Consider the following 24268-nt stretch of genomic DNA (forward strand, 5'->3'; position numbering starts at 1 on the left):
ACCCAGGAGGCAGAGGTGCAGTGAGCCACGATCACACCATTGCACTCCAGCCTGGGCGACAAGAGTGAGACTCCATCTCAAAAAAATAAAAAAAAAAGAAGGTGCTAGAAGTATCCAGTGTATACTACAAAGTGATGTAATAGTTTAAGGGATGTGACAGTTTAAATCCTGTAAGAAAGCAAGTTAATAGATTGCAGGATACCTGTACAGTGGGCTTTGTCCAAGTAGTCGTTCTGGAATTGTGATCTACATAATATGGTCTTCCTCTTTCATCTTGTTTTTCTTCCCAACCTGGTGGTAATCCAGATGAAGTAGGCAAAAGCTAAAGTGAAGAATAACAGAAGAATTAAATACATCAAGTTTAAGAATCCTTCTATCACCCCCAAAAGTTCCCTCCATCCCTATGCCTACTCTCAGCCCCAAGCAACCACTCATCTACTCTCTGTTACTACAGTTTTGCCTTTTCTAGAAATATATATATATATATATATTTGCCTTTTCTGAGAGAGAGAGAGACAGAGAGAGAGAGAGACAGAGAGAGACACAGTCTTGCTCTGTTGCCCAGGCTGGAGTGCAGTGGTATGATCTCAGCTCACTGCAACCTGTGCCTCCCGGGTTCAAGCTATTCTTGTGCCTCAGCCTCCCGAGTAGCTGGGATTACAGGCATGTGCCAACACACCCAGCTAATTTTTTTATTTTTAGTATCAACAGGGTTTCACCATATTGGCCAGGCTGGTCTCGAACTCCTGATCTCGTGATCCACCTGCCTTGGCCTCCCCAAAGTGTTGGGATTACAGGCATGAGCCACTGTGCCTGGCCAGAAGAATTAAATATTAATAAGAAAGAATCCTTTAAAAAACACCACATCCCTTCTTCACTATTTGTTTGCTTTAAAACAAATTATATTTTATTTTGAACTAAAACCATGTATTATAATAAAAAAAGGGTAAATTATACATTTTAGTGAAATAAACCACATTTTAGATATCTTAAAGTGCCAGTGCATGCCTGAGTGATGAAACCCTGGCTATGCTTCATGTACAGGGCAGACATGGCTGCTGGATGCCATGTGCACGTGCAGAACATCGGCAACTGGACAGTGATCCTGAATTGTACGCTGTATGCAGCAGATCACCTCTAGCCAGCACAGCACTTCAAATGACAAGCCCAGATACCACCCACAGTCACCAGCATGCAGAGACTTTGCTTTTAACATGGGAGAGACGGTTCTCCATGTTTTGTCTTTAAGGCCCTTCCCTGAACATCACCACCTGGAGCCTACATTCTGCGCTGTATTGGCTCCCTGTAAAGCAAACGTTCACACTCAGTCTTCCAAAATAAAAAAAAATAAAAAAATGCTGAATTTTATATTTTTCTTGATTGATGGGAGAGGGTAAAACTCACCACAGGAAGCGTAGGTTGTTCCTCAAAAGTATAGGCTTGTAAGCTGCCTCTTCTGCTGGAATGATTCTTGTAAAAAAACAAGACAACAGAAGAATACCTTGAGATTTGTGATTTGCCTTTGAGTGACAGCTAAGGTAGTGAGGGTAAATACGACAGGGCAGAACAGAGAAGGCTGGCTAGGATGCAAATGTTGAGAGTGCAGGCTGAGGCACGTGGTCGCTCTCAGCCCCCTATGTGGACACGTTCACACATCCAGCTCCCACGCCCCCGGTGCTGGACTGCCTCCTGGACACCTTCTCTTGAATGTCTCACAGAAACCATTCTCAAATACACTCCCTCTCCACTTTAGTTACTAGTTTTATTGTTGTTTTAACTTCACGTTTTCATCTTTTGTCACTTTGATTACAATGGCAGCAATATCCTAATAGGTTTCCCCGTTGCAAGTCTTACTTTCTTAAGTCCATTCTCCATGCTGCACGCTGCAGGCTCAGAGCATCCTGCAATGCACAGCCAGTCCTGTCCTTCTGGAGCTGAAGCCCATGACAGCACAGAAAACAATGCTTCCTGAACACCACAACCTGCCCCTTCCTGACTTCTTCAGCCACTTACCACTTCGCAATCTACCCCGTGGACATTCCAGACTACTTGTTTCCTGGAAATCTCATGTTCTTTCTTTCCTTATGTTTTTCTATACATGCTATTATCACTATCTGAAATATCTTAGTTTTGTTATTTAATGACACCAAAATTTACAATGCACATACAAATTAAATCAGAATATCCACTGTAGTACTGTTTATAATAGCACTGTAAACAATCTAAAGTCTTTCAATAAGAGACTGGTGAAATACCTTAAGGGTTACTTGTACAATGGAATATGCCAGAGTTTAATGATTGTTTTAGTTGGTTTTTAAAGGAGTACATCTATATGTACTGAAATGGTTCAATGTCTAAGAGACAGCAAGTGAAAAAAGCAAGTTACCAAAAAGTAGGTTTAAGATGATCTCAGGTTAAAAAATCATCTACAAATATATGTGTATGCATGCATATTTATGAATATACAGAAAAAGTTTCTATATACGTATGAATGTGATTTATCACCAGCAAATCAATATCATTTATTCTTTAGGTCTTTGATCACTAATAGAGACTTAGGGAACATGTATTAGTGGTAAGATGGAAGGTTTAATTTTTATTTATTATTTATTATTATTTTTTTTTTTGAGACAGAGTCTTGCTGTGTTGCCCAGGCTGGAGTGCAGTGGTGCGATCTTGTCTCACTGCAACCTCCACCTCCCAGGTTCAAGCAATTCTCTTGCCTCAGCCTACCGAGTAGCTGGGATTACAGACATGTGCCACCGCACCTGGCTAATTTTTGTATTTTTAATAGAGACGAGGTTTTGCCATGTTGGCCAGGCTGGTCTCGAACTCCTGACCTCATGTGATCTGCCTCTCAAAGAGGCCTCTCAAAGTGCTGGGATTACAGGTGTGAGCCAAGATGCCCAGCCTTAAGTTTTATTTTATATACCTAAATACAGTCTCAATTTGTAACCATAACCATACAGTGCTTTAAAAATATTTTTTAAAATAGGTAACACTCATACATGTTATAAAATTCGAAAGAAGCCTGAGAAACAATACTATTCCAAGTCTTTACAAAAAATTTTTTAAAAAATTAGCAGGGGTACAATGGCATGTGCCTATAGTACCAGCTACTCCAGAGGCTGAGGTGGGAGAATCCCTTGAGCCCAGAAGTTTGAGGTTGCAGTGAGCTGTGATCATGCTACTGCATTCCAGCCTGGGCAACAGAGTGAGACCCTATCTCAAAAAAACAAAAGGTACAAACAATATATATCCTGTTCATTCTTTGCCTCTCTTCAGAGGCAAGCAACATTATTAGTTTCCTCTTTAGTCCTCAAGTAAATTATACAAATATTTATGCTCTGCATTTCAATAATTTACATAAATTCTGGTGTAACAAACATACTGTTATGTACCTTGCTGTTTTTCATTTACCAGCATCTCTCAGGGATTGTTCCATCCAACATATACACTCGAGCCCACCTTGTTCTCTTCAATGGCTGCATAGTATTACACTATATGGTTGCCATGTATTACTTGAAGTAAAAAAAATACCAGGAAGAAGGGGAATGGGATCATATGTGATTTATCATCAGCAAATCAATATGGTTTATTCTTTTTTTGTCTTGAGATGGAGTTTCACTCTGTCACCCAAGCTGAAGTGCAATGGTGCAATCTCGGCTCACTGCAACCTCTGCCTCCTGGGTTCAAGCAATTCTTCCACCTCAGCCTCCCAAGTAGCTGGGATTACAGGTGTGCACCACCACACCCAGCTAATTTTTGTATTTTTAGTAGTGACAAGGTTTCGCCATGTTGCCCAGGCTGGTCTTGTACTCCTGACCTCAGCCCATCTGTAATCCCAGCCTCCTAAAGTGCTGGGATTATAGGCATGAGCCACCACGCCCAGCCTAATGTAGTTTATTCTTTAGGTCTTTGACTGACCTGTCCCACTCCCCTGTGAAAAAATGAAATGAATGGAAGACAGAACAGACAAATGGAAGAAAGGAAGGGCAGGAGGCAGGCAGGCGGATTTACTGGCGGATATTCATATTCACGTACAACTATCTACTGTGAAGCTTCTTGAAGAAGATGCTAGAGCAGAGGTTAGCACACGTTTCCTGTTAAGATCCAGACAGTAAATACTGGCTGTGGGCCATATGGTTGCTGCTGTAACTACTTAATTCAGATGATGTCGTGTGAAAGCAGAGATGGGCAATACCTAAACAAATGATGTGGCTATACTCCAGTGGTAATTATTCATAACAGGCAGCTGCCAATTTGGCCCACCAGTTGTAGTTTGCTTTCTTCTGCACTAGAATATAAGTCCCATGAAGGCAGGAGATATTGTTAATTTTATTTACTGATGTATCCTCAGTAACTAGCATATAGTACCTTGCATATATGTGATCTGCTCTCAATAAATATTTACTAACTAAATGAAAGGCAGGGAAACCTCAACTGGAAATGACAAATAGCATCCTCAGAGGATAATCTTTGTCTACTACTGAATCTCCCTTGATGATACATATTAGACAGCTAGCTATGAAGTTCTCATCGTGGAAGCATATGCTGGGATACTTTATTCTGAACCCTATGGACAACAGTTTTTACAGTGGTGGCTGAAGTGAAAATGTCATCTATCTCCTTGTTTAGTCAAAGTATATCAGTTCTTATTCATATATACCTGTTGGTGACATCTGTGATATAATGTTAAAACTTCAGGCCAGAAGCAGTGGCTCATGCCTGTAATCCCAGCACTTTGGGAGTCTGAGGCGGGTGGATCACTTGAGGCCAGGAGTTCAAGACCAGCCTGGCCAACAGGGTGAAACTCCTCCATCTCTACTAAAAATACAAAAATTAGCTGGACGTGGTGGTGTGCACCTGTAATCTCAGCTATTCAGGAGGCTGAGGCATGAGAATCGCCTGAAGCTGGGAGGTGGAGTTTGCAGTAAGCCGAGATAGCACCACTGTACTCCAGTCTAGGTGACAGAGTGAGATGTCTCAAAACAAACAAACAAACAAACAGACAAACAAACAAAAAACCAACTTCAGCATAACTGGGAGAGAGAAAAGCAGTCCCTAACATCCAGGAGCTGGCATGGCACTCATAGGTAAGATCAAGAAAAAATCAAGACCACTCTGTAATTGTGGCTGAATATAGACAAAACATGAACACTGTCCAAGCCACAAAATACCAAACATTTCCCTATCCTGGCAAATGTGAGTGACTATTCTACTTTGCTAATCATAGCTTTAGCCTCACTACAGATAAGATTTGAGATACAAAATCACAGAATTATCCCTGCTTCCCAACAGCATCTCATGTAGAACAAAGTCCTGCTTCCTAAAACCCTCTTCAAAATCACCTAACAGGAACCCAAATCCTTGAAGTCTTTTCTAACATTCTGCTACCAAAACACCAATGGTGCGTGTTCTCCCTTGCTGAAATGAATAATAAACCCAACTTGTTCAATGACAAATGTGTCCCTAGTGATTTTTGACTGGAGGGCACTGACATAATGGAAATTTGGATGCCATGACTCTGGTCCATACTATTAATGAGGATATTTGAAAAATGACCATGTTGTAAAGTCCCAAGGTCCCTAACATATTATTACATATTATTGCATTTAAGACAAAATTTTACATAAAAGTTAGTTGTTGAATAGTATAATATCCATAATATAAACTACTGAAGCCGTAACAAAATCTAAGAGCGTCTTACTGAGCTGGATGCTGGCTGGCTCATGGCTGAATTTCCAAAAATGGTGAGTCTGGCATTCAATTCTTCTGTAAGATGAGTTGGAACATCCAAGTTACTTGATGGTGGAGGTGATGGGAAGGCCTGGCTGCTATACATGGTGGCTTCATCTTCTCTTATAATTTCCCAGTTCTAAAATGAACAGAATAAGCTTAAGCCACACACACTTTATTGCTATAGCATGTGTCTTTCAAGGAGAACTAGGAAACTACTTATACCTCGGAAGACTCTCGGTTGTCAACACTTTCTGTTTCCTCGGATATTTGCCGCCTGGTGGTAAATGCACGTTGTGCTTGCAGTTGAATGTTGCCATTCTCAGCATCTGTGAGGTTGTCCCTATATTGGAAGTATAAAAAGCCATCATCCATGTCTTAAGTAGTTAAAATGATTGTCAAAGATTCTGTGATTGTTGAAAAAAAACTACATTAGATCAATAAAAAAATTTATTGTCTTTGACCAAAGGCTATTTCAACATGCAAAGATTCAATCATGGGTAGGCAGACTGGTATATTTAGAGTACCTTACGGAGTTTAAGGTTTTGTGAAAAGGTATAACATGTCTGATTTGATATTTTAGTTTGTCACTATGTCTAGGATAATGTCCAACACACATAGGTACTCAAAAATATTTGTTGAATGAATAAATATCAGAGCGCTTCATAGACTATTTCATTATATTATTTTGCCATGTTATTATAAGAGTAATAGAGTTACACATACATACATCTTTGTGAATCAGATAGTACATTTTCTAGAATCGGTCTTAAGCCAGGAGTAGAGTACTCCATGCATCAATGTGAAGGGCAGAATGAAAGACAGTGTAAGAACTTTATAATGAAAAGCTTAATGGTTTAGGAATTACATATCTATTAGGAATGGTATCTGTTTTTTGTAATATACAGTCATGAGCCTGTCCTGAAAAAGGTAATAGTAAAGATTTGTCTGAGCTTAGGAGAGGTACAATGAATCAAATTGGATGGTTAATGAGTATTAAAAAAAAAAAGAAAGAATGAATAAGACCTAGTATTTGATAGCTTAACAGGTGACTACAGTCAATAATAATTTACTTGTACATTTAAAAACAACCAGAAAACTATAATTGGATTGTTTGTAACAAAAAGGATAAAGGCTTGTGAGGATGGATACCCCATTTTACATGATGTGATTATTATGCCTTGCATGCCTGTATCAAAACCTCTCATGTACCCCACAAACATATATACCTACTAGGGACCCACAGAAATTAAAATTAAAAAAATCAGATTGAACACCCTTACCCCAGTCATTTATATTATTCTAACTATTTGCATTTAATATAACCAGTCTATCAGATCAAGAATTTTGTTCAAATATTTAATAATAAAATTATTGTTAATTTATTTAATGCGACATGAGCTCAGGCTAGTCAGAAGACCAGTTCTTACTGTACCATAGCTAATGAAAACATAATTTTGATACACGGTTCTAAGGGTATGCTTCAGTTTTTTTTCCCCCTAAATATTTGATTTTGGCTACCTGAAAATGACATCAGCCACAGTGAAAGAAATGTGATTTTGCTCATGTAAGGCTTGCCATAATACTGAGGTATGCAACAGGGCAATTCTGCAGAATTTTATAGTGTCTTCAGCTTTGCAGTCTGTACGTCACTCTATGAAGACTGAAGCTTCTGTGCCATGAAGTACTCGAATTGCTGATTTGTTTTGGAAGGATTTGAGAACAGAAAATATCTATGAAAGTGCTTGGCATATATCAGGCACAAAATATCAAAGCCAAAAATTAGGAGGCTAATGAACACATTAAAAAATTACAAGTATGTTTCAAACAGAAGATTAAAGGAAGACTTTATAAGACTATATGGAAGGAAAAATGGAAGGGGATTTGAGAATAAATATGAATAATGGGAGCTTTTATAAACGTATATACAGTCTAATAATAAAAAAAATCACTGAGGAGACATAAGTTAGAATATGTTGAAAGTCATTCCGTCCTTGATCTGTGCATGCTGGAAGTTATGTGGACATTGACCAGACTGTCAAATGGGCGTTTAACATAATACCCTTATTATTGAGTCCTTTATATTTTACAAATAATTTATATTTTAAAAATAGAGTACTGTAGAAATTAACATTTTATATTTTAATAACAAACTACAAAAATTCTCCAAGACTTCTAATTCAGCCTAAAAATAAAAATGTACCATTTGTGGCTACATAAAATTAAAAACCTATTAAAATTAAGACGCAATTAAAAGGGTAGTATCTAGAGTCAAGTAATTTTGAATATTATCAAGTCATTTAAAAAACGAAAACAGCAGAGTTAGGATTTTTAAAGTCCTGGGCAATAAAAATCCTAGTATTCTTATAGTTTATGGATCATTATACTGTTATGCATCCATCTGAGACATGACTTCAAAATGAAAATTCGCAGTTAAAGTGTTTCCAGATTAAAATTGTGAAAGCCATCAGCACATACTGAGGGGTTGGTCTTTTCCACTGTGTTCTTCTAGATTCATGGTTTACATAATAGGTCCTTCCAAGGATATCCTGCCTCTCTTCCCACCCTGGAGGTAGAGGAGAAGGTTCTTGTTGTTGCTGCAAATGGCAAGCAGCATCTGGTTGGTCCAAAACAACCCAGCCAGGCTGAAAAACAGGATGGCAGCAATTAAGTTTACGCATGATTTTTTTAACTTTATAAATTATATGCTAAAGGAAATTTAAAAAGAGATCTATTATATCAAGTTTTAGAAATTATGCATAGACAGAATAAATAATCCTCAACTTTTAAGACCATAATGTAAATACTTTATGATAATGAAGACTTTTTTTGCAAAAATGATAACCATTTAAATTTTGTTTAAAATTGTCCAAAATTTTTTCAAAAAAAACTTTAAAGGCACAAGCCTGTAAAGTTTCCATCAGGTTCTTCCTGGGTGACAGAACCAGACCCCATCTCAAAACAACAATAAAACAGAACTTTAAAACAAATCTATTTAAAATTTTCATAACAAAAAAGTAATAAAAGTATGTGAGGTGACAGATTTAATTAGACTGATTTAATCATTTTGCATTGTAAGTATGTATCAAAACATCACATTGTCCTCCATAAATATATACAATTATTGTCAATCAAAAATAAAATTTTAAAAAATCTAATAGAAAAAAAGGACAAAAAATCTTTTAAATAAACAACCATGGGAAGTTGGAAAGTACTGAGAAATTGAGAAGTATAGTTTAAACTACTAGTGTAATCTTAGGCTATTCTCTAAATTATCAGCTGAATGAAGGGCAAGGATTATTTCTTATTGGTCATTGTCTTTCCCACAGAGAAAGCACCTTGCTTATGGTAGAAATCAGTAACTATCTGACACATGGAAAAAATCATTTGATAAAGGTCAAATATACAGAGGGGCAAGATGGGGAAGGCAAATGATTTAGAAATAACTGCTACAGTGAACTCTCTAGTGATGGAAAAGTCATTCTGATTCCCTTGTCTGATTTCTCTCTTTCTCCTCTGCACCAAGGTAAGGCATTTTATCAAGTCATAAAACAGCCAAAGAAAGATTTTTTAAAAATGCACTGAGAAGTTTGGTTTCTCAGAGACTAACAAGGGGCAAAATTAACATAAAGCCTTAGTTAGGGCAGTTAAAGTAAGGAATTGATAGAAAAGAGTAGCAAGAGTTAATGCTTTTATATGAGAAACCTCATAAAAGAAAAGGCAGTAGGTCAAAGATTCTATTAAATACTGATTGGTTAGGAAAGCATTAGAAACTGAAATAAACTGGTGAAGAAAACTTTAAAATGCTCCCAAAATGACACAAAAGAAGACCTAAATAAGGGAAAGACATAGTCTGTTCTTGGCTGGGAAGACTCAGTCTCACAAAGGTGTCAATTCTTCCCAAGTTAATCTATAAATTTGCCAAGATTCCAACAAAACTGTTATGATTAAACAAAAAAAAATAGGCCAGGTGCGGTGGCTCAGGCCTATAACTCCAGCATTTTGGGAGGCCGAGGCAGGCAGATCACTTGAAGTTGGGAGTTTGAGACCAGCCTGACCAACATGGAGAAACCCCATCTCTACTAAAAATACAAAATTAGCCAGGTGTGGTGGCGCATGCCTGTAAATCCCAGTTACTTGAGAGGCTGAGGCAGGAGAATTACTTGAACCCGAGAGGCGGAGGTGATGGTGAGCCGAAATCACGCCATTGTACTCCAGCCTGGACAACAAGAGTGAAACTCTGTCTCATAAGAAAAAAAAAAAAAAAAAAAAGATACAAGGCAACTCTCAAGTTCAATAGAAACATAAACAAGCAGGAATAAGCAGCACAATTTTTAAAAAGAAAAGCAAGAAGTGAAGATCAACCCTACCAGATAAAAACACATTATAAATGACAACAATTAAAGCTGTGTGGTTCTGATGCATGCATCGACAGGCAGCTCAATAGATTTGCCCAGAAAGAAACTCGACTTTATAGGAATTCCGGCCGGGCACGGTGGTTCACGCCTGCAATCTCAGCACTTTGGGAAGCTGAGGTGAGGGGGTCACTTGTGGTCAGGAGTTTGAGACCATCCTGGCCAACATGGTGAAACCCCATCTCTACTAAAAATACAAAAATTAGCCGGGCATGGTGGCGGGCACCTGTAATCCCAGCTACTCAAGAGGCTGAGGTAGGAGAATTGCTTGAGCCCAGGAGGCAGAGGTTGCAGTGAGCTGAGATCGCACCACTGCACACCAGCCTGGGCGATAGAGCAAGACTCTGTCTCAAAAAACAAAAAACAAAACAAAAAAAAAAACAAAAAAACTTTATAGGAATTTAGAATATGATAAACACATTTTAAATCTGTGGCAAAATAGGCAGATTACTTAGAAAATGGGCACCCATTTGGAAAAAACTTCACTTGAATCCCTACCTCATGCCTTATATCAGGATAAGTTACAGACTGAATAATATCTAAATGTTTAAAAGTGAAACCAAAAAGTATTAGTAAAAAACTTTTGAAAATTTTAGAAATATATTTTAAAAGTGGGACACTGTTAAGTATGACACCAAACCTTGAAGGCATGAAAGAGAAGATCCATAAATTTGACAACAAAACACCCACATTTGTATATGGCCAAAACTACTAAATAACATTAAAAAAAAAAGAGCAAATGACAAAGTGGCAAACATTTTTGGTACTTTGATAACTGAAACAGAATAATTTCCTTAGATACATAGAGCTTCTGTTCTAGGCCTGGAGATCAGCAGTAAATGACTGCTGTGTGACAGGCAGTGGACTGCTTCCAAGATGGAAGAGAATTCTTCTATGTTGGAAGGCTAGACCTGAAAACGAGGCCTCAGGGAAAAGAGTTGGGAAGGAAAGGAATGTTTTTTTGTAGCAGGGAGAAATGGATAGGGGTTTCTGCAGCAAGGTTGATCTAGTTTGGCTAGCTCTGTATAGAAAGTGACGAGTAGTGGGGGAGGAAGATGACAGAATAAATTATTTTGGGAGAAACGGTCTGGATGGGAATTTCTCTCTTTCTTCTCTCTCTCGACACGGTCTCATTCTGACACCTAGGGTGGAGTGCAGTGATGCCATCACAGCTCACTGCAACCTTGACCTCTTGAGCTCAAGCAATCTTCCACCTCAGGCTTTAGGTGCGTACTACCATGCCAAGCTAATTTTTAAGTCTTTTGTAGAGATGGGGTCTCATTATGTTGCCCAGGCTTGTCTCAAACTCCTGGGCTCAAGCAATCCTCCTGCCTTGGTCTCCCAAAGTGCTGGGATTACCAGCATGAGCCACTGTGCCCAACCTTTCTTCTTTTTTTTTTTTTTATTTTTACCTCTTTTATAAGAATTGTTATCCCTATTTTTTTCTTTTTATTGCCCAAATTTCATTCTCTTCTTTCCCTATATCCTCTTACTTCGTCTGCCCATCCATGTTTATCTTCCTTCTTTCTTTCTTTTCCTTTCCCTTAAATTATAATACAGGATCTAGCATACCTAAAATTTAGTCTTGCATATATTGAATCAGATTGTATTTTTCTGGTTTCAGTCCCAAAACATGTAAGTTTTTACATTTTACTCTTTTGAGAAAATATAAATTTAACATTTTTTGGTTGAATATAACCATTGATTACTTTTCCTTTAAGATTAATACAATTTATTAATAAAATAGTTCTCACTACTGCTGTAAAGGATTATAAAAATACACAGTGCTAGAAAAATGGTACCAAAAGAATATTTCTTTTAAAGTTTCTTAGAGATTTCTCTCTTAAATGTCTGCTTAATGTATTTATATTATCTGAGTAAATTCAGGAAGAGAAAGAACAAAAATTAATTTAATTAAGGGCTTAAAAAGACCTGTCTCAAATTTGTGGAAGTAGAGTTGTACAATCAAACACGGCTTAGAAAGACTGGATACAATGCCTCTATACAGTCAATTTTTTGGATAGAAGGCCTTCCTATTAAATATGTATCAGCTGCTATTCTTTATAAAATAACTTTCTAAGTATCAATGAACCTTATTTAATTTCTAAGCGCAAAGCCAGTATGTAATTGCTCACAATTTAATCAAGTCAAAGAGGGTCAGAAAGAAAGCATTCAGAGGTACAACCAACATTTTATGTTAATTTTGTAAAATACATACAACTAACCCTAAAGTTGCAAATGGTACAAAAATCAAATGTTACATAATTATCTATTATAGCCATACTTTACTACAGAATACAAACTACCTAAGAGTGAGCTTCATTTCAAAATTACAATTGTTTTACTTAAATAGTAGAATTTTATATATACAGTCACAAACTAGCTGTCAAAGAACTAGGCAAGACTCCTCTAGTCATTAGCTACACAGAAGGTAAATAAGCACAGATTCATGTGTTTGAATTCCTAGGCCCTTTCATAAATAAACTCCTACATCCTTACATCTCCTGAAATTATAAGGTGCATTCTGAGGGAATTCAAACATTGAGACATGAGACCGCAAAATGAAGTGAGGCAGTTCTCTCCACAGAAACTCAACTGTGAGTAGGGTCCTATGATGCGTGCATGTGGGCAAAACTTGGAGCAGGTTACTAAATAATGAAATGCTGTTAAATTTTTTCAAGTTACTAAATCAATAATTTTCTTTCTTTACAGCAGATATCCTTCATTTCAAACAGAATTCCATTATTCAAGATACTCTGGTACACCAAAAAGCCAGGTAGAGAAACTTCTACTGAATAAACACTTGAAAACTTTAAAAATGATTATTATACGAAAATCAGAGAAAAATACCTAACAAAAAGTTAATCAAGTAAGTGAAGAGAGTTCTTTGATCACCAAACCAGGGGCTATCTATACTCTGTGATTTGAAGAAAAAAGGTTCTTTCCTGGCCGGGTGCCGTGGCTCACGCCTGTAGTCCCAGCACTTTGGGAAGCCGAGGCAGATGGACGGCTTGAGGCCAGGAGTTCAAGACCAGCCTGGCCAGCATAGTAAAACTCCGTCTCTACTAAAAATACAAAAATTAGCCAGGCATGGTAGCACATGCCTGTAATCTCAGCTACTTGGGAGGCTGAGGCACGAGAATTACTTGAACCCAGGAGGCAGAGGTTGCAGCGAGCTGAGATTGCACCACTGCATTCCAGCATGGGCCACAGAGCAAGACTCTGACTCCAGAAAAAAAAAAAAAAAAAAAGGTCTTTCCTTCTATTATTATAGATTCTCCTGCAAAGCAAAATCTCATTAGTGCATTTAAAATTTTCCCAGAAAGCTCTGCTGCAAATTCAGTACCTGTTCTAGAGCTTTTCTTTCTCAATGTACATGGGCATGTGAGGTAGAGCCTAGCCCCTGGGGAAGGCCCTCAGCTTCACTGTTCTTATGGAGACCTAAGCAGGCCCTCAGTCAGAGGAGAAAGTGTTAAGCAAGGCAACAAATAAGAACCCTCCAGAACAATTTGGTGCCATACGCTGTGTGCTTTGCTTTCAGTAACTGCTGTTAATATGGTTTGGCTGTGTCCCCACTCAAATCTCATCTTGAATTGTAGCTTCTATAATCCCCTCGTGTCGTGGGAGGCACTCAGTGAGAGGTAACTGAATCATGAGAGTGAGTTTTTCCGGTGCTGTTCTCATGATAGTGAGTAAGTCTCATGAGATCTGATAGTTTTATAAAGGGCAGTTCCCTGGCACACACTCTCTTGCCTGCCACCATATAAGCTGTGCCTTTGCTCCTCTTTCACCTTCCACCATGATTGTGAGACCTCCCCAGCCATGTGGAACTATGAGTCCATTAAACCTGTTTTTAAAGCTTTATAAATTACCCAGTCTCTGGTATTTCTTCACAGCAGTATGAAAATGGACTAACACAGCTACTGAATAAATGATACTTCTTTTTGATGATAATGTGCTTTCAAAGGGAACCTCAAGGAGCAGGTGTTTTTTTGACCCCTTTCCAAATCATAAATTTTTTTGCTGGAAGAAACCCTCGAGGTCATCTGATGCCATCCTGTCACTCTGCAAATAAGATCCTGAGGTTCGGAAAAGTTCAATGACTCACACAAGTCTGGCTAGATAGAGTGTGCAACTAGGATTCCAGTCTCCAAACCCTATCCAATTCTATTCCAAATACATACTTTCTGCCTTCTACTTGCTTACTCCAGATGCACGTAACTCTACACAAATCTTGACTTGGACTTTCCTCTCATTCTGTCATCCATGAAAATTGTTAAATTCTACTTGCCCTACATACAGAAGGCTCTTTATTAGATCACTTAAATTTTCCTTGCTCCCTAATTCCCCTCCTTTCCTATGAGCCCTCCCACCATAATAAGAATATTAACAGGACTTAAATTTCATAAAAGAGTTCCTAATCAGTGGAGTCTCCTCAAAATGTCCATATATTTAACTTCAAAATACTAAATTGTGTTCTTACTTTAATGGAGAATATACAGTTTTAGAAAACTTTGAAAAACTAGATTTATATTCTATTCTCTACTCCTTAACCTTTAAGAAGGCCATCAATAATGGCCATTCCTTCTACAGAAATATCCTTAGAGGAAAGACTATTAATGAATGCTTCGGTGAAATAAACGTCCAAGTAAATAATCTTTATTGCACATGTTAACTTCATTCAATAGTTATTGTTCTTCAGAGTACAGTAAAATAAGAAATTAAAATTTTTTTTAGTTTAACCAAATATTTATAAAATCTCACCTCTAATTCCTCAGCCTGTTCTGCATTATCGTCTTCTGAGCCACTGGTTTTAGGTAAATAAGTCATTTTTAGTCTCAGATAACCTTTAACTCTTGATTTGTGACTGTAGAAAAAAAAATATTCATAAAACTTTAACACCAGGGAGAAAAGTATTCGATTAATAAGAGTTTAATGAACACCCACTAGGTACCAGGGGGTCTACAAAGGGAGGTTCAAAGACAAGTTCCAGGGCAGAAGATATCTAGGGAAAGGAATAGAAGGTAGAGAAAAGGGAAACATATATAAATAAATAAATAACTGTTATGACACAAAGAAGATGCTAAGGAAGTTTAAGTGAACGATCAGAGACAATGTCAAAGAGAAGCTGGCCTTTGAGTTGGCGTTAGAAGATTGGGGAGGATTCTTACCTGTGGCAGTAGAGGAAAAGGCATATGAGTGGAGAAGAAGGCAAGATCCAGGAAACAGTTGGGAAATTTGGGGTGCAATTAAGTAAATTGCAGTAGTTCAGTTTGGCTAGATTACAGGACATGTAAAGGGGACGACAGGAGATTGGGATGGTCCAGAGGTCATGCAAAATCAGACAACTTCAGACTATTTTTCATATTTTGGTAAATCACTGAGAATTTGGGGGATAGAGAAAGGTATCCTCAGAGATGTGCTTTAGGGATACGAATCTGGCCATATTTTTTTGGATGACAGAAGAGTAGAGGGCAAGGCCTGATCAGTGTCTGAAACCTGCTACATCTCTTTGGCAGCTGTTTGAAACTGTCACACCATTAATTTACCTAATCTATTTTTATATTGTATCACCTCTTTGAATAATTAGTTGTCTAAGCTAAAGGCTGCTGCCTGCTGTAGTAATATTGTAAATCTTTTGAAAACCTGTCTTTCATAAGCTGCTGCTGCTTTTTTTTTTTTCTTCTTCTTCTTTTTTTTTTTTTTTTTTTGTTTTGAGACAGCATCTCCCTCTGTCGCCCAGGCTGGAGCACGGTGGCTTAGTTACGATTCACTGCAGCCTTGACCTCCCAGGCTCAGGTGATCTTCACACCTTAGCCTCCTAAATAACGGGGACTACAGGTACACACCACCATGCCCAGTTAATTTTTGTATTTTTTTGTAGAGACGGGGTTTTGCCATGTTGCCCAGGCTGGTCTGGAATTCCTGGGCTCAAACAATCCACCCACCTCAGCCTCCCAAAGTGCTACGATTATAATGCTTTCATAAGGTTCTAATTTAAGGCTTAATTCTATTGTCCTCATCAATTCTAGTATCCTATGATTTACTTAAGAAATCCTTACTTGTCTCAGCTGTCTATATAGATTTTTTGGGGATGATTTTTTACAGATAGCAGATATGTAGCAATTACCCTTTGTCTTTCTAGACAAGAGTCCTAATCCTTTTCTTCTGTCTTCAAGAGATTACCTACCCCCACTCCCAAGCCTCCCCTAATCTTTTTAGCTCTTCTCTGTATGGTTCTCATGGATTTGGCAAATTTAGTGTATCCTTTCCTGAGTAGTCAGTGAAATCCCGATGCTTATTTCCAAGGCCGCTAATGTGGCTTGTGTCTCCATACTGAAGGAGATGTGAACATTCTGACTTGTGGCTATAAAAGATGGATACAGAAAATGTGCTCAGATAATGTTTTGTTGAAAAGTTTCTCTACAATTGTATGTTTCATGTCTTTTCAATTGGAAAAGAAGCCTCAAGGTTTTGACTTAATGAGGCTCAAACAAATTTAGGAATGTAGTACATTTTCTATCTGAATAAAGTTCTTTCTACACTTGCAATAATATTCATTGCAGACAGAAGAAGCAAATTGTATTTTTTAAAGATAAAGACACTAGAAAGCATGTGACAAATTGAAAAGCAGGCTGCTAGGACAATCAAATAAGAAAAAACAATTTAGTTATTCTTGATATGCAGATGTCACAATCAGTCTAAAATTAAAAGACTAAAAGAGATTTACATTCCAGACATCTACAGAAATTAAATGTGACTTCCTTTATAAAGAGTAAATATTAACAGTCAGTGAGCACTCCTTTTCATTTTGTTTTAATATTTATATTACAAACAGTAATTTAAAAAATCATTTTTAAGTGAAAAATTTTACTAAGTTCCAATAGTACATTTTCAAATGCATTTTATAGTTTAAGAAACAAGACAAATACTGTTGCTTTCACAGATGTCCTTTCTCTGCTTTAGTTTGACCTTTTTGACAGTAAATCCACACATATGTTTTCACTAGATTTTACTTGTCAATGAGGTATAGAAGATCAAAAGGAGTTTTAGTTACAGCTTAAATTTAAATTTTTTTGATAAACATCAAGTAACTTTGTTTGGGAAAATGGAATTATAAGCATGCTATTTGGGTTTTAAATTCTAGTCTTATGTTATTTTCTCTAAATATTTGAGTGTTCTGAAATACTTTTTAAAGTATGCAAAATATAGTTAGGTTTTTCTGAAATTGGCTTTGTGCACGTCGAGTTGGATAATGGTTTTAGATGAATTCATGTTTGTGATTTTTTAAAGCATAGTATGACAATATGACATAAATAGCCTTCTAGTCTGATAAGTATTAGGAGAACGAATCTTTCCCAAAGGGCTGTGATCACTTTCTGTATTTTCAGAATGTTCTGCAATGTGCATACAGTACTTTTAATCAGAAATAGCAATGAAGCTTTTAAAATAATAATAATAATAATATTTAGAAGTAGCTTTTTTACAGAGGTTTAAACCCTGAATTTCTAATAAGGCTACTATAAGGTGTAATGAAGAGATAAAAAATTTAATATGCTATTATTTTATATTTACTGACCTTCTTGGGTGAAGAACAAAATCCTTAAATGTATATGGTCTCTCCAATCTTGGATTTTCTGTCTAGAATAAAATAGTGGGTTTTCAAAATATATCTATAACACCAAAAGCATGTACTTTTCAAGAATACTCATGAACTATCACCTAAGGCATAATTTAAGTTGGAAGTGAGAAAAAAAAGTAGCTTTAGTTTATCAAATGCTAACTTGACAGTGCTTTCACTTTCCTGCCCAAGAGGAATTGCAGCCGACATCACAACTCAAACGAAAACCAGCTGAGCAGGTGGGCTGTGGAGCCAAAGGGAGGGCAGAAGAGAATAAGCAGAAAAACAGTATAGAGTGGTTAGTATGTTGACATCCCAAAGAACATGGACTATGCACATGTCTGCAGGCTGGCTTGGTTACAGCATGGAGATAATTCTAGGAGATCAAAAAAGTCAACAGCCTGGAAAGTAAGACTGGATTAAATATATTACTGAAAGCTTATGGTCCTGCACCATGTTTAAAAAAAAAAAAAGATTATGCTCTGGAAAGACTGTGGAGAGCTAATTAATATAACTTCACAAGACTGAAAAAGAAGTATTTTTTCTCTTTCTTTAAAATTCAGCAGTTGTTAGTTTTTATTATCCTTCTCTGATGTTTTGCATTGTAAATTCTCATGACATTATTTTACTTGGTTGTTTTCCTGTTTCCCCTTGTCTGTCTTCTCTTTCTTTTCTGATCCACTCACGTTGACTGAGGGTCAATGGCTGGCCCTCCATTCTTCTCTCTTTTATCAGGAAAGCCCATTATTCTCAGAGATTCTGCTGTTATCTGGACAGTGATAACACTCAATCCTTCCAGTCCCTTTTCCCTACATAGCTGATTTTTATCTCTCTGTCAGCAGTCCACTTTAAACTTTCATTTTCTTTGTTTCCTATCAAAACTCTGTTTGTCCAAAAATAAATTTTTTGCTTTTCAAAACAAAATGGCTTTTCTTCCTCCCTTTTCTACATGAGATGCCACTCTTATCTTCCAAGTTCAACTTGCATTATCTTTACTTCTTGCTTATTTTCTTAAGCCTCCATGTCAGATATGTGATTCAATAATGTTCTATTTTGCAATGTGTCCTGAATCTGTTTTTCTCCTTGCTATATTCTTAGTCCTGATTCTCAGTGTTTTATGTTTCCATTGTCGTAAACTATCTTAGTTTTCTTCTGTGAGCTTAGGCACTCCTCATTCTAGTTATTCAGCACAATATTTTCAAACTAATCTTTTTTGCACAATGTTTTCACAATGCCAACAAACATCAGAAATTCTCTATTTCTCACCGGGGTTCATGTATGGAAATCTTAAAGAGAAAATGGAAATGGAAAATTGAAATGAGTTTTTAGAAAACAGTATGCTCAATAAATAAAAGTAGTATACATTTGATAAATCAATTATTACATTAACTATATTATATATATGTAAGTATTTATTAAATTTAAAAAATAAGCACAAAAGGAAAATCATGGACACCTATACCAACCGGTAATGGATAAAGTGGAACATCCACTTGACCTAGGAAATCATCTCTTGTCTGTAAGAGAAAATAGAAAAAATATAATTAGTAATATGCTCAATTCCTTTAGAAGAGTTTAATGAGATAGTGCCACCATTCACAGAAAATGTAGAATTTTTTTTTTTATTCAGTCCTATGCAGCATCAATGGAAAATAAAAAGTAATGTGGTACAACTTCTGGTAATGGAAGAGTAGCATATATTAGATTAATCCTTCTGCAGATAACAATTATATTCTGTGACAAAATACTAAAAGAGCTATTTGAAAGTACAACAGAATGACCCAAAACAAGCAGAAACTGGAGGGACGTCAATCCTTCAAAGAAGGAACTACACTAGGTAAGATTCAGTATTTATATGGCTTTTCCTCTAGTAGTATTCCACAGTCCACATAATGCAGAGAGCCTATAACTTAAGCTGAAATCCGCACTATTACTGGCTTGAGGAGTCAGAAGGCCTAGTTTGGGGTTGACAGCATATCTAGAAAAAGAGGAGAAAAATCCCAGAAAAAAAGAAGCCACCAGAGTTCTTCCAAATCTATATATAAACTCTTACCTAAATCCCTAGTTTTACCCTGAACTGAACAAGTGAAAGTCAACAGCTGGAAGACTGAGAGGGCTCATCACTGATTTCAGCTGATGTTCACCAAAAGGGAAGCAGAATTTGGAGTTCAGCTATGTTAACTTGCTAGAACAAAAATCAACACTGGGCATAGAGGCTCACACCTGTAATCCCAGCACTTTGGGAGGCCGAGGTGGGCAGATCACCTGAGGTCAGGAGTTAGAGACCAGCCTGACCAACATGGTGAAACCTCATCTCTACGAAAAATACAAAAATTAGCCAGGTGTGGTGGCACATGCCTGTAATCCCAGCTACTTGGGAGGCTGAGGCAGGAGAGTGGCTTAAACCCAGAAGGCAGAGGTTGCAGTGAGCCAGGACCATGCCACTGCACTCCAGCTTGGGTGACGGAGTAAGACTCCGTCTCAAAAAGAAAAAAGAAAGAAAACACTCCTCAGGGAAATATAATAAAATTCACTGTCTCTATTAGTTACTATATATTCATTGTCCAGCCCACAATAAAAAAAATTACTAGACATGCAAAGAAATAAAAAAAAACCCCAGTATGAAGAGAAAAAGTAATTAACAGAAACCAGCCACAAGATGACGCAGATCATGGAATAAGCAGACAAGGAAAATAAAGCAGCTATTATAAAGATGTTCAAAGGACTTAAAAGAAAAATAAGGTCATAATGAATGAAAAGATGGGGAACCTCAGCAGTGAAGGGGAAACTAAAAATGAATCAAATGCACATTTTATTTTATTTTATTTTATTTTTGAGACAGAGTCTTGCTCTGTCACCCCAGCTGGAGTGCAGTGGTGCAATCACAGCTAACTGCAACCTCTACCTCCTGGGTTCAAGTGATTCTCTTGTCTTAGCCACCCAGGTAGCTGGGATTACAGGCATGCACCATGCACCATCATGCCTGGCTGATTTTTGTATTTTTAGTAGAGACAGGGTTTCACCATGTTGACCAGTCTGGTCTCAAACTCCTGACCTCAGGTGATCCGCCTGCCTCAGCCTCCCAAAGTGCTGGGATTACAGGTGTTAGCCACCACGGCCGGCCAGATGTACATTTTAGAACTGAAAAATATAATACATGAAATAAAAAAATTCAATAGATGGTTTTAAAAGACGATTGAAGATGACTGGAGAAAAGTATCATGAACTTGAAGATACAGAGACAGAATTTATCTAATATGAAAAATAAAGGGAACTTGTGGAAAAATTTCAAGCAGTCTGACATATGTGTAACTGGAGTTCCATAAAAGGGGATGGGTAATAGGGCAGAAAAATATTTGGGGAAAAAAACAGCCAAAATATTCACACATTTAGAAAAACACAAGCTGAGACAGTCAATAAAGTCAGTGAACTGAAGCAGGATAAATATAAAGAAAACATGGGTAGGTGCATCATTATTAAATGCTGAAAACAAAAGATAAACAGAAAATCTTGAAAGCAGCCTAATAAAAATAATACATTACACACAGGAGAATAAGAATACAAATAATGGTTGACTTCTCGTCAAAAACAATGGAAGCCGGAAGACAACTGAATATCTATAAGTGCCGAAATGGAAAATGTACCAAGAATTCTGTATCTAGCAAAAACTATCCATAAAAAAGGGAAGGAAAATAAAGATACTTTTGGATAAAGTTGAGATAATTTGTCATCAGCAGACAAATTGTTGGCACTACAGAATATGCTACAGGAAGTTCTTCAGGCTGAGGATAAGTGGCACCAGAGAGAAATTCAGATCTAAAGAGAGTAATAAAGAGCACTAGAAAATGGTAAATATGTGGGTAAAGTGTTTTTTTTTTTCTTAGGTACCTTCTCAATCTTTTAAAGAACAAATTGTTGTATACAAAAAAAAAATTGTATCGCTATACTATGGGTTTAAAATATATGTAGATGTAATAAAAATGACAACATTGTGCACAAGATAGGTGGAATAATCAAATCTATATTGTTGCAAGACTTATATTTTATATAAAGTTGTATGATTGATATAAGTTAATCATTAATTGACTGCAGAGCTAAAAAGCACAGAGAAGAGTTAAAATGGAATATTGCAAATATCTGACTAACCCAAAATAAGGCAGGAAAAGAGAAACAAAGAAACAGATGAGATGAACAGAAATAAACTGCACATTCTGAGAGCTAAATCCAGCCATATAAATTATGACAAACTAGTCCAATTAAAGACAGAGATTGTCAAGCTGAATAAAAATGCAAAACCTAACCATATGTTGCCTATAAAAGACATCTATCATTATTGTTTAAAAATATTTTATTAAATATTTTTCTTTTTTTTCACTTTTTTTTTTCTTTTTTCTTTTTTTTTTAAAGAGATGGAGTCTTGCCATCTTATGCAGGATGGTCTCAAACTCCTGGGCTCAAGGAGTCTCCTGCCTTGGTGTTTCAAAGTGCTGGCATTACAGGTGTGAGCCACTGTGCCCAGCCAACTTCTCATTTTAAAAGAATTTCAGATTTTAAAAAATTGCAAAAATACTGCGAGAGAATCCTCATATACTTTTCACCCAGATCCACCAAATGTTAACATCTTAAATAACAATATTATGATGATCAAAACCAGAAATATTATTAACTACTCTACAGACTTGACTCAAAATTCACCAACTGTCTGCCTAATTTTAGTCCAGGGTCCAATTCAGATTCATATATTGCATTTAGTAGTCCTGTCTATTTAATTTTTTTAAATCTGGAAAGTACCTTAGTCTTTCTTTGTCTTTCATAATCTTGACATTTTTGAGCAGTACTGACTAGTTATAGAACATCCTTCTAATATTTCTTCATGGTTGAATTTAAATTATGCATTTTTTGCAAGAATACCATAAAGGTGATGCTTGTGCCCTTCTCAGTGCATCATATCAGGAGGCACATGATACTGATTTGTTGCATTACTAATGGTATTAACTTCAATCATTTGGTTAAGGTGCTGCCTTCCATGTTTCTCAATATTTTCCCCTTTGTAATTAACAGTATCTTGTGGGAAAAGCCTTTGAGGTTACGTAAATAGCCCATTTCTCATCAAACTTTTTCTCACAAACTTTAGCATCCATTGATGATTCTTGCCTGCAACAATTATTACTGTGGTGCTTGCCAAATGTTGACTTTCTATTTCTACCATTTCCATTATTCTTTTTATATTAATTAATTATTATTCTGCTTAAGTAAAGAATTTTCCCCTTCCTCCCATTTATACATTCTAATTTATATCATCATAGACTCATTGATATTTATTTTGTATTATCTTATAAGATATAATCCATTATTGTTACTTATTTTTTTACTCAAATTGTCCCAGATATGGTCATTGAGAGTCACTTCAGGTTAGTTTTTGTGCATTTCTGATATCTTCTCAAATTTTTTGTGTACTTCCTTACTTTTTGGCACCACAAAAATGCTTCAGGTTCAGCATATACTCTTCTTATCCCTGCTCTACAATCAATCAGCCACTTCTCCAGAGAACCCTGATAAATTTTACTGGAGAATCACATTTAGATATAAAGATCTGGGTTCAAGGTGCTTATTACTTTCAGGCTCAAGAGATGAACTTTGAATTCAAATATACAGATAAATTGAAAATAAAGGTATGGAAAAAAAATCAGGTATACAGTAAGTATAAGTGGCTATAATAATATCAGACAAATTAGATTTCATGATGACGAGTGTTGCCACAAATAAAAAGAAACATTTCATAATAATAAAGATATCAATTCATAAAATATCACTATAAGTCAATAATATGAATCAATAATAAACAGAAAAACAACCCAATTAAAATGGGCATAAGACTTGAACAGATATTTCAAACAAGAAGATAAATAAATGGTAAATATTATATGAAAATATGCTTATCACTATTAATCATCGGGGAAATGCAAATTAAAATCACAATGCAGTACCACTTCAAACCCCCTGGAAGCTAAAATAAAAAAAGTCTGACAAAAACAAATATTGGTCAGGATGTGGAGCAATCAAAAACTCTCTTATAAAGTTAAACATATACCAGTATATGACCAAGAAATTCTGCTCCTTGTATTTTCTTAAGAGAATAGAAACAAATATCCTCTAAAATACTTCTTCAAGAATGTTCATAGAATTTCATTCATAATAGCCTAAACCGGAAATAAATGTCCTTTGAAAAATGAAACTGTGGGATATGCAATTAGTAGAATTACTCAACAATGAAATGAAATGAACGGATATACAAAATAACATACATAAATCTCAAAGAAAAGTGGTTTTTTTGTTTGTTTGTTTGTTTTGTTTTTTTGAGATGGAGTTTCACTCTTGTCGCCCAGGCTGGAGTGCAATGGCGGGATCTTGGCTCACTGCAACCTCCGCCTCCCTGGTTCAAGCGATTCTTCTGCCTCAGCCTCGCAAGTAGCTGAGATTACAGGCATGTGCC

At 36.6% G+C, this 24268-nt stretch overlaps 1 protein-coding gene across 3 annotated transcripts in view; it reads right to left on the reverse strand.

The window, feature by feature from the left end:
* The window catches only part of NEDD4 (NEDD4 E3 ubiquitin protein ligase), a 165615-nt gene that overhangs the window by 25327 nt on the left and 116020 nt on the right, over nt 1-24268 (reverse strand). For all 3 annotated transcript variants that reach the window (XM_024232665.3, XM_024232666.3, XM_024232664.3), the window contains 8 exons: nt 19242-19292; nt 17734-17795; nt 14919-15021; nt 8218-8384; nt 5965-6082; nt 5711-5878; nt 1405-1470; nt 203-322 (listed from right to left, as the gene is read on the reverse strand). In XM_024232665.3, coding sequence (XP_024088433.1) covers nt 203-322; nt 1405-1470; nt 5711-5878; nt 5965-6082; nt 8218-8384; nt 14919-15021; nt 17734-17795; nt 19242-19292 — 855 coding nt within the window. The remainder of the gene's footprint in view (nt 1-202; nt 323-1404; nt 1471-5710; nt 5879-5964; nt 6083-8217; nt 8385-14918; nt 15022-17733; nt 17796-19241; nt 19293-24268) is intronic.

The sequence above is a fragment of the Pongo abelii genome, chromosome 16 (assembly GCF_028885655.2).
Source record: "Pongo abelii isolate AG06213 chromosome 16, NHGRI_mPonAbe1-v2.0_pri, whole genome shotgun sequence".
Lineage (NCBI taxonomy): Eukaryota > Metazoa > Chordata > Mammalia > Primates > Hominidae > Pongo > Pongo abelii.